This window comes from Helianthus annuus, chromosome 9 (assembly GCF_002127325.2).
Source record: "Helianthus annuus cultivar XRQ/B chromosome 9, HanXRQr2.0-SUNRISE, whole genome shotgun sequence".
In the NCBI taxonomy this organism is placed as follows: Eukaryota; Viridiplantae; Streptophyta; class Magnoliopsida; order Asterales; family Asteraceae; genus Helianthus; species Helianthus annuus.
In genome coordinates, this window is record NC_035441.2 from 131,423,869 (window position 1) to 131,433,257 (window position 9,389).

The 9,389-nt window shown below is 35.5% G+C and overlaps 1 protein-coding gene and 1 long non-coding RNA gene across 2 annotated transcripts; one reads left to right on the forward strand and one right to left on the reverse strand.

Moving 5' to 3' along the window:
• Positions 1-860: 860 nt before the first annotated feature.
• On the reverse strand, positions 861-2,935 carry LOC110878733. The gene is made up of 2 exons (XR_002558173.2): positions 2,539-2,935; positions 861-1,683 (listed from the first exon to the last, which is right to left on the reverse strand). It is a non-coding gene; the product is annotated as an uncharacterized LOC110878733 (long non-coding RNA).
• A 1,898-nt stretch (positions 2,936-4,833) lies between these two features.
• Positions 4,834-7,884, forward strand: LOC110878732. The gene is made up of 4 exons (XM_022127089.2): positions 4,834-4,974; positions 5,153-5,210; positions 5,822-6,076; positions 7,632-7,884. The coding sequence occupies exons 2-4, from the start codon at positions 5,190-5,192 to the stop codon at positions 7,677-7,679; spliced, it is 324 nt and encodes a 107-aa protein (XP_021982781.1). The 5' UTR covers positions 4,834-4,974; positions 5,153-5,189; the 3' UTR covers positions 7,680-7,884.
• The last annotated feature ends 1,505 nt before the right edge of the window (positions 7,885-9,389 follow it).

Here is a 9,389-nt window from a genome sequence, read left to right on the forward strand (position 1 = left end):
TTCAGAAGAATCAGGATTCCATATTACTGATTCATTACTGTATTTTGTTCCAAATTTATGTTCAGGAGTATTATCAGAAGTTTTTGTATTATGTTTCAAAGAAATTTGATTGTTCGGAAGTTTCACTTTGATCCTTAGTATCATCAGTTGTCCGGAAGTGTACTTTAGTTCCAAAGAGATTTGTTCGGAAGTTTCAATTTAAAGAAACAACTCGGTGAAGATTGTGGGTTTCATAATCTCACCAAGAATGCAACTCAAACGCACATGCATAGTTACAATTTTTAGCAATACAACTTTAGATACTTGTATGAAACTTAGAGACCAAATTAACAAATATATTAGACGAGTATCTAAATTTTATATAACAGCTTATTATAGATATTTATAAAAATACAAAGATATATTCCTTCCTTATACATTAAGATTAGCGAGCTTTATTTATTATGAATATATTTTACTACTTTCCACATTATATAATTCCTTTCTTGCATTTTCTACTATAAAAAGAGTTAATATGTTATGTTGTTTAAAAATTGAGAGTTAAAAGTTTGGTTTTCCTTTTTATTCTTTTCCTGTTGATTTTTACACGTCTGTAGCTTGTAAACTCATTTTTTGAGTGACAATTTGAGTGTTTTCATTAATTACCGTAAAAGGATGGATACACTGAAGTAACAGGTAAACAGGTAACAAATGTTACCTGCATCATAACCATTTTTACACCTTTGTGCTTGCAAGTTTATTTTTTTTGAGTGACAATTTGAGTATTTCATTAATTCTTGTAGAAGGATGATTACACCAAAGTGACAGGTAAGCAGGTTACAGACCATACCGTAACCTTCTTTTGAATAGCAAAACCGATCTAACTAAAAACAAAGTTTTGGGTCTTAAAGGTCGAATAATTACAGTACACGATCTGCTCAACTCTATTTAGAAATTCAGCCTTCGTGGCTAGGAGACCAAAAGTATCAAAAGCAAAACGAATAAACACATGTCAATTCTCTAAATAAGTTCTATCTTTGGGAACCTTGCCTGATTCCGCCTTCAACGCAGCTTGGCCCGCAACAAAGCCATTATTTTAAACCCAATAAGCGAGGACACTCCTCTAAGGTTCACACAAACATGTTTCCTTCTTGACGTGTTTTTTTTTTTCGATTCAACTTGTAAATTCTCAAACCAAATATATGTGACATTTTAAATTGGTATAAACACTTTCTTTTATATAAAAGCCGGTTTTTAAAAATTATTTAAAATACCGGTTAATTTTCTTACAGACCCGACGGAAGGGAGGTCCACCCTACGCCCGACTGACTTGCTAGTTTTCTAGTTGGGAGGCCGAGAAACATGCTTGTGTCGATCTCACAGGTGTATCCCTCTAGTTGAGTTCCGGGAAAATGAGTTTGTGACGAGGAAAGCGATACTGAAAGCAGAGTCAAAGAAGGTGGAAAAACACGCGAAAGCTTGTGAGGATAATTAGCATGCCTTTGTCCTCCTGGCGTTTGACACGTTCGGCTCCTTGGCGCCGGAGGCGGTTCGGTTCTTGGCTAGAGTTCAGCGTATGGTCCACAACAACTTTTCGACCCCTAGGGGTGAGACGTTGTTTTTAGTAGATTGGGGTTTTCTATTCAGAAGGGGGTGGCGGCGCAGTTTGTTGCTCGTCTACCTGCTATCCTTATGTAATTTGCCCTGATGGTTGGAATGAAACAATTATTTAGTTAAAAAAATAATAGTTAATTAATTAAAGCTCGATCATCATGTGAATTATAAACTAGACTGTGGATTCAACTCATATTTGTGTGGATATTTGTTGTTAAAAATAGTTAAACAACTATTATCTTTTAAGATTTTAGGGTAAATTACACTTTTCGTCCTTTATGTTTGTATCAGATTGCAATGGATGACCTTTAACTTCAATAATTACAATCACAGTCCTTTATTTGTAAAACTCATTACACCCTACGTCCTTTAACCCTAACCTAGTTAAAGTTTACAGTTAAATATGACATATGCCTTACACATGAGGGTAGCTTAGTAATTTTACCTCTTGAATATTTAAAATGTATTTAAACAAATAAAAAACTCCAATCTCTCTTCTCTTTTTACTAAATCAAAAATCCTAATTGCACCTATAACATCCCCTAATTTAGAACAAATTTCTAAACCAGCAAGCACCAACAGCTACAGGTGAATCAAATTTACCCCTTTTCACCCTTTTTAAACCTCTTTCCAACACCCTCATCTTTCTTATCCAAGTTCACATTTTTCTGAATCTTTTCATTCAACCTATCATATCTCATCATTTTAGTATCACCCATGTTTCTTGAATCTTTCACTTTGCAACCCAAAGTTTTCAATTTCCAACGGTTTTGTCTCTAATTTCTTATTTTTTTAAATCAAATGATGAAAACTCTTGTATTTTGTCAAGAATTCTTCAGCTAATGGTGGGTTTCGAGTGTTTTGCTTTGGGGAAGATGATTTTGTGTCTGAATGAGTGGTGGTGTGTGCTTGTATTTGAAGTAACAGTGAATTGATTTGAATTACCTTTGGCTTTCTTGCCGATGTCGGAGACTAGTCCCGGTCTAGTGTTCATATCTACCGTTGAAGGAGGGTTTTGGATGGAGAGATTTGCGCGGGGGGGGGGGGGGGATCGAAGATGTAACCTTGGTTGGGACGCACCAATGGTGATGGTCTGCGCTTTCATGTTACCTCGTCGGAAACTGGTGGTGGGGGGGGGGGGGAAGGGAGCCGGAGATTTGCGGTGGTTGTAGAGATCTGGCTAGAGATGAGAGAGAGATATTCTCAGAGATGACAAAGATATTCAGAGAGAGAGAGAGAGATGAGGGAGGTGGATTAAAAAGCAAAACATATTTATTGCATGACTAGTCCTTTAAGACTGTAAAAAGACAAATTTACCCTCATGTGCAAGGCACATGTCATACTTAACTGGATATTTTAACCAGGTTAGGACTAAAGGACGTAGGGTGTAATGAGTTTTACAAATAAAGGACTGTGACTGTAATTATTGAAGTTAAAGGCCATCCACTGCAATACGATACAAACATAAAGGACGAAAAGTGTAATTTACCCAAGATTTTAATATTTTAAAATAATCTTTAAAAATACTGGGTCACTTTAATCCCATTCCTTAAAGCTTTAAAATACTAGGTCACTTTAATCCCATTCCTTATAAAGCAAACAAAATGATTCCAATACTAATTAAGAAAAATCAATTAATTTCAGAAACTAAAATAGAAAGTTAAGCTGTACAATGTGAATCAATTCTCATATCGTTAAAAAAGAAACATATAATATTATAAAAATACAGTCTTAATCGTTAAAAAAGAAACATATATAATATTAAAAATATACAGTCTTAAGTAAACAATGTCACAATTAGTGTGTTTGGGTAGAAGAAGTTTCACAATCTTTGACCTTCCAAAAAATGTTTTCACCTGGATTAGAAAAAAATTAAAAAATAAAAAAGGAAGTTCCGGATTTATAAAATGAACAATATTAGTTTATATTATTAGGCTTGAGCAAGATTCGTGTTGGACCAACTAAACCAGATACATGACTCAGGATCCATCGACGATTCAACTTGAGACCGGATTGATTAAGAATATTCGGTCCGATTCTCGGTCTTATTAATAGAGGTGAGATGTGAATTCAAGTTTGGTGTTCGAGTAAAAATTAAAATACAAAATATCTTAGCATAAAAAAAATCATACCCGATATCAGTCTGGTCTTCGATTCAAATTTCTAAAATTTTGGGTTCGGGTTAACCTAACTTGACGCGCACCCTAATTGTCTGGTGCCAACAATAACCGAATGAGGTATGTTTATTTTACCACTCAAAATATATTGAAAAATAAAGAGTTAAATGTCATTTTAGTCTTTGTGGTTTGAGCCATTTTGCAAGTTTAGTCCAAAAGTTTCATTTTTCGTCTGTGGGTCCAAAAGGTGTTTCACCGTTGCCATTTTAGTCTACTGGGTTAACTTAATAAATTTTTTCTGTTAACGAGAATGACAATTCGGTCATTTTATCTGTAATTAGAGGTGCACAAAATAACCGGTTAATTAACCGTAACCGGTTATTAACCGAAACCGTAACCGGTTAATAACCGATTTAGGAATAACCGGTTCAATAGGTTATTTAACCGTAGGTTAGTAACCGGTTATAAGTGTTTAGTATAATAACCGGTTATTAACCGGTTTTTTTAAACCGGTTTTTTAACCAATAGACTGGTTAACCGAAAAAATAACCGAAAAATTCAAAAAAAGGCAAAAAAACCGGTTAATAACCGAAAATAACCGGTTAATTAACCGAACCGGTTAAAGTAATTAACCGGACCAGTTAAAAAAATATTCGGTTAAAGTAATAACCGGTTAAAGCATTAACCGGTTAAATTCAAAAAGTCAAATTAACCGGTATAACCGGTTAACCGAACCAGTTATTAAAATTAACCGGTTTGTGCACCTCTATCTGTAATTCTGTTAACTAGAAGGCAATTTGGGCATATAAAATAACCGAATTATCTTTCTCGTTAACAAAAAAATGTATGAAGTTAAACCAGTGGACTAAAATGGCAATGATGAAATCTTTTTAAACCCACGGGTAAAAAATAAAACCTTTAAATTAAACTGACAAAATAATCCAAACCACATAGACTAAAATCACATTTAACTAAAAAATAAATAAACAACATTATTCACTTGCACAATATACAAAGGGTAAAGAGTGAAGAACGAAGCTTGGAAACGTGGTTCGATAAAGTGGTCTCGTAGATCACGGGGATTTGGCTCAGTGTCCCAAACGCGTGAGTCATCCACCAATGGCACCCTTCGTAATTAAACACCTGTAACGCGTCCAAATATTCAACCAATCCACTATAAATACCTCCACGATTAACTGTTTCTGAACTTATCGTTGTAAAGGTACACATACACATCTCTCTTCATTGCAGCTGTCGTCTTGCTGTAAGTTGTTCTCTATCTTCTTTCGTTCTCTCTCACACACTCAAAACACACACTTAAGCACACAGTTATTATCGCTCAGTTTTGAACTGTTTCCTACTTTCATGAACAGTTTGTGCTTGAGTAGTTGTACTTGAGTTGCTTATTGATTATTATAATATATACTTTTTTTCTGGTTTAGATCGTTGCGTTTGGTGTGCATTTGATAAGATCTTATTATGGAGCATCGAAAGGATGAGGTATGATTTCATTGTCATTTTGTTTATGATTGTATTACTCTGCTTTTGTATGATTTTGTTACGAGAATTTTGTGAAGTTTAGCTGTAGATAACTCCAAATTTCTGACCTAATTTGGTGATTGCTGTTCATTTCGTTAGTATGAAGTTGAAAATTGTAGGAAACTGGTGTAGTTTGAGTTGAGATTAGGGTTTATGCTTCAATTGAAGTGTTTCACTTGAATGTTTGAGCAAGTAGCTTCTAATTATGTTTAGATTGAAGATTAGGCCTAATTTTGTACATTTAGAGTAATCAAATCATAAATAATGATGTTGAACAATGAACATACCTGTAAGCTTTGATTTACAAGTAATTTTCTTCGATAAATGTCAATTGTCATTCATAAAGAGTTTCATTGTTTGGAATCATAGTTGTTCCATTTTTGTATGATAACTGCAACCAGTACATATGCTCCAAATTGTAAAGTTGAATTTCCTTATTATACTTTCATCGTTATGGTGCCAGTTGGTGTATTCTAGCATTTGATTGACAATAAAAATGTTTTGTGCTATGCTATAGCTATGGATGTCATTTGAGTAGGTTGAGTGATAACTTGAACTTTAAAATGGTGCAGAAAAACGCACCGTGGATGTCGGTGCCCCAATTCGGAGACTGGGACCAAAAGGGTCCGCTTCCGGACTACTCTTTGGATTTCTCAAAGATAAGAGAGATGAGGAAACAGAACAAGAGAGACATATCAAGAGCTAGCATTGGTAATGAAGAAGACCTCGTCTCTTCTTATTCCTCTTCCAACACTGCCAAACTGAACACAACAAATAACAGTGCTCCCCCTCATCATAGTTTTGATGAAGAAGACCACTCTCCAACTGTAAGCACTTTCACTTTCGTCACTTTATAGTATTACTTTCTGTTACTTCTGCCCTAAACTGTATCCCATTATAGAACCTTTTCAAGAATCATATGGCTATCTATAATTCCAGTTCAAAATCACCAGTTCTCAACAATTAACCATTTTAAAGTTCATACATTTAACAATATAAGCTTTTAGGTGCTAAGAAACGCCATACAATGCCCAAATTTGAGAACACCACATTCGGCTTCTGACTAAACCTATATTAGCCCACAAACTTTTAGCGAGCTGATATGAGCGGCTCGACTCGTTGACACACCTAGTTTTGGCTAGCACATGACAGTTTTGGCTTATGATCCATGATGGAAATAAGGCGGAAGTCACTCCTTTTACTTTAGAAGAAGGTTTTGTTTTAGTAAAGCAAGTAGAGTTAGTTTGAAGTTAAATATTTGAAGTGCCTAAAGGGTTAAGTACGTTATTTTTTTCATTCTATAAAAGCTCTTGGAAATGGTACGAGTTTTGCGAGTAGAGATCACCAAATACTTGTCAATGATCTTGGTAGTTATCACCACACTATCTTCTTACTAGTGATTTTAAGTTTATCACACAACTTACAACGAAGCACACATAATGAACATATATGTACTTCTTTCGGATATTTGGATCTTGTTCTTTTTTTATTGAGGAAGCGAAGATAGTTCAAATAAGAAGAAATAAATCTATATTTTTTCTAGGAAAAAATATTTGTAACCCTTCATATTTTTCACGAATTTAGTGAGCTTGCAACTTGTTGATGAGATCCGTTTGTGATTTCTTGGTATGTTCTGGGTGGTCGGTCTTGAGTACTTTTATTTATATATGATTTTAGTTTTTCAAACTTAGTTCTTGTAATCATCTTTGTTGATTTGACTTATTAGATCTTGGAAATCAAATCTTGACTTTTTCGATTGGCCCAACCACGCATAGTCCGTATTTGTATTTAGCAGTTGTATCGCATATTCATTTTTGTGTTTATCATCAAATCAGTAATAGATTATGCATTTTTACACCGACAAATCTATTTTCGACATAAGTTGCAAATTCCCTTAGCATGTTTCTTTTATTTTCCCATGTAGTTAAAGCTAAGATATATTGTCTTTTTTTTTTTTAACGGCAAATTTGGATCACTGACGGACCACTGGAGTATCATCGTGCCACCAGCAGAACCACCCGATCATATCCATCCCCACTAGGCAATAATGCATATACACCAATTCAGGAGGAAACCCAATAAATCTGGGAAAAACCCCCTCAGTGGGAATCGAACCTATGACCTAATGGTCATAAGCCTTATCCCACCCCAAGATACCACTAGGCTATAATGCCATGGGTCTAAGATATATTGTCTAATAGTATCCTAGGTAACAAGGAATATGGTAAAGCCATGTTCTCATCCAATAATTAATAATAATACATGGTTGGTTGGCATGGAATGTCTTTATTAATCTTTGGATATATGTTGTTATTGTCTCTCCAATGCCAATTATTGTGACCCTATTATTAATGTTTCTTCGTTATAATAATGTGGATGCAGGTGAGGAGAAGCATTCTGAGTTACTTCAATTGCTGCGTCAAAGCCTGATGTTTTTATCTGCTTTTGTTCATTCTTGTTTATCTTCTTTTCACATCAATGAGACAAAAGGCGTTTTCTTGTCACGCTTACCTCTTTAGTTCATATTTTAATCTTATTTTCATAACCGTTATAACCAATATGCGAAATCTTTACGGTGTCTGTAAAGTGTAAACTAATTTTCGAGTTGGTTAAGCAGGTGTTGATGTTGAATGTACCATGTATAGTCGGCCCTACTAGACAACTAACTAACAAAAGCGTGATCTGGGGATCCAATCCAAGTACGAAATTCGGATGGTTTGGAGCATATAATGATAAACCCGATTATTACTTTTGATTACAACTTTAAGTTATTGCATTGGCGACCAAATCCTTATTTACAGTTGTCTGTTCTATTCAAAACAAGATTGTCCAAACATCAAACATCCTGAACAATAATTGCTGACAAAATAATGTGAGCCACCCAATAATTCACCAGCAAAAACAAACCTGACCACTGGTAAATATGTCCAGCAACAACCGTAAAAAACACCTATCCTCCCATGCATTGCCACTAAATACCAACAACCGGTCTGGGTTTGATTCTTGTTCTACTCGTATACACAATTCAATAATCGTTTTTTTTTTTAATTTTTTTTATGAAATTGAATAAATAAGGATACTGGTGGGCTTACAGCAATTGATGAGTCACCTCACATGCCACATGAGGGGAAAGAAGGTTAGGATTGAGTAACGAGTAACGACCCTTGTAAAAAATGCAAGGGCTTTTTTCTTTGAAAGGAGAAATTCATTAACAACAAAACATCACACCTCAAACCAAGGCGGCCACCCAAAACAACCCAGTTACATAATTACAAATTTACACCAATCCTGCCACGAAATCGAAAAACCTTTTAGCCTACTGTTACTCCACAAGAAACCTAAAGCTTTAACATTACTGATAATGTCTTCAATCTTAATCTCCTTGTTATTAAAAACAGCTTCGTTTCTAGCCTTCCAAATGCACCAACAGCCGATTCTGATAAGACCCCTTAGAATATCCTTTTTGAGACCAGAAAAGCCGACGTGTTCGTGGACATACAGCAGGTCCTTGAACTCCAAAAAAAAAAAAAACAGTGGAGCTATCTTACACCAGCGACTGAGGTGATTCCAAACCAGGTTTGCCACAAAACAGTTCGTGAAGATGAAAAATGCAAGGGCTTTAGAGAGATTTTTTTTGAACCCCATTTTATAAAGATACTACTTAAATTTGTTTTAGATTGTTTTTTGTTAAATTTATATATCGGGTTTTGGGCCGGAATGCTGATAATGTGAGAGTGGGAGTAGAGGTGCACATTTCGGGTTTTTTCAATACTAAGTTCCGGCTTCAGATATGGTCAAAGTGGTCAATAAGCGGGTTAGGTTTAGGTATTCAGAAAAAACCCAACCTTATGGTACAAGGGGCACCACTCGGGTACCCTTTGCGGGTTAGATGGGTATTGCGGGTACACCGTCACATGCATCTCGGGTAGGGGTTGAGGGTTGATGTCATCGACATGGGTAAAGTGTGGGTGTGTGTGGAGATGACTGTTGTGTGGAAGATGACGGCCGGGTTCACGGAAGTGGGGGCGGGTTCTAGTGAGTGCAAATTAGATAGAGGAGGTGTCAACTACGTAAATTCATTTAATTAAATATTACTTTATTTGAACGGCAAGGAACGACGTGCCAACCACCGTGACACCA

Bases quoted from the DNA above. Each gene is read 5' to 3' on its own strand.
- LOC110878732 (XM_022127089.2), top strand. From the start codon at position 5,190: ATGGAGCATCGAAAGGATGAG. The intron at 5,211-5,821 runs GTATGATTTCAT...AAAATGGTGCAG, and splicing joins TGGAGCATCGAAAGGATGAG to AAAAACGCACCGTGGATGTC. The intron at 6,077-7,631 runs GTAAGCACTTTC...ATGTGGATGCAG, and splicing joins AAGAAGACCACTCTCCAACT to GTGAGGAGAAGCATTCTGAG.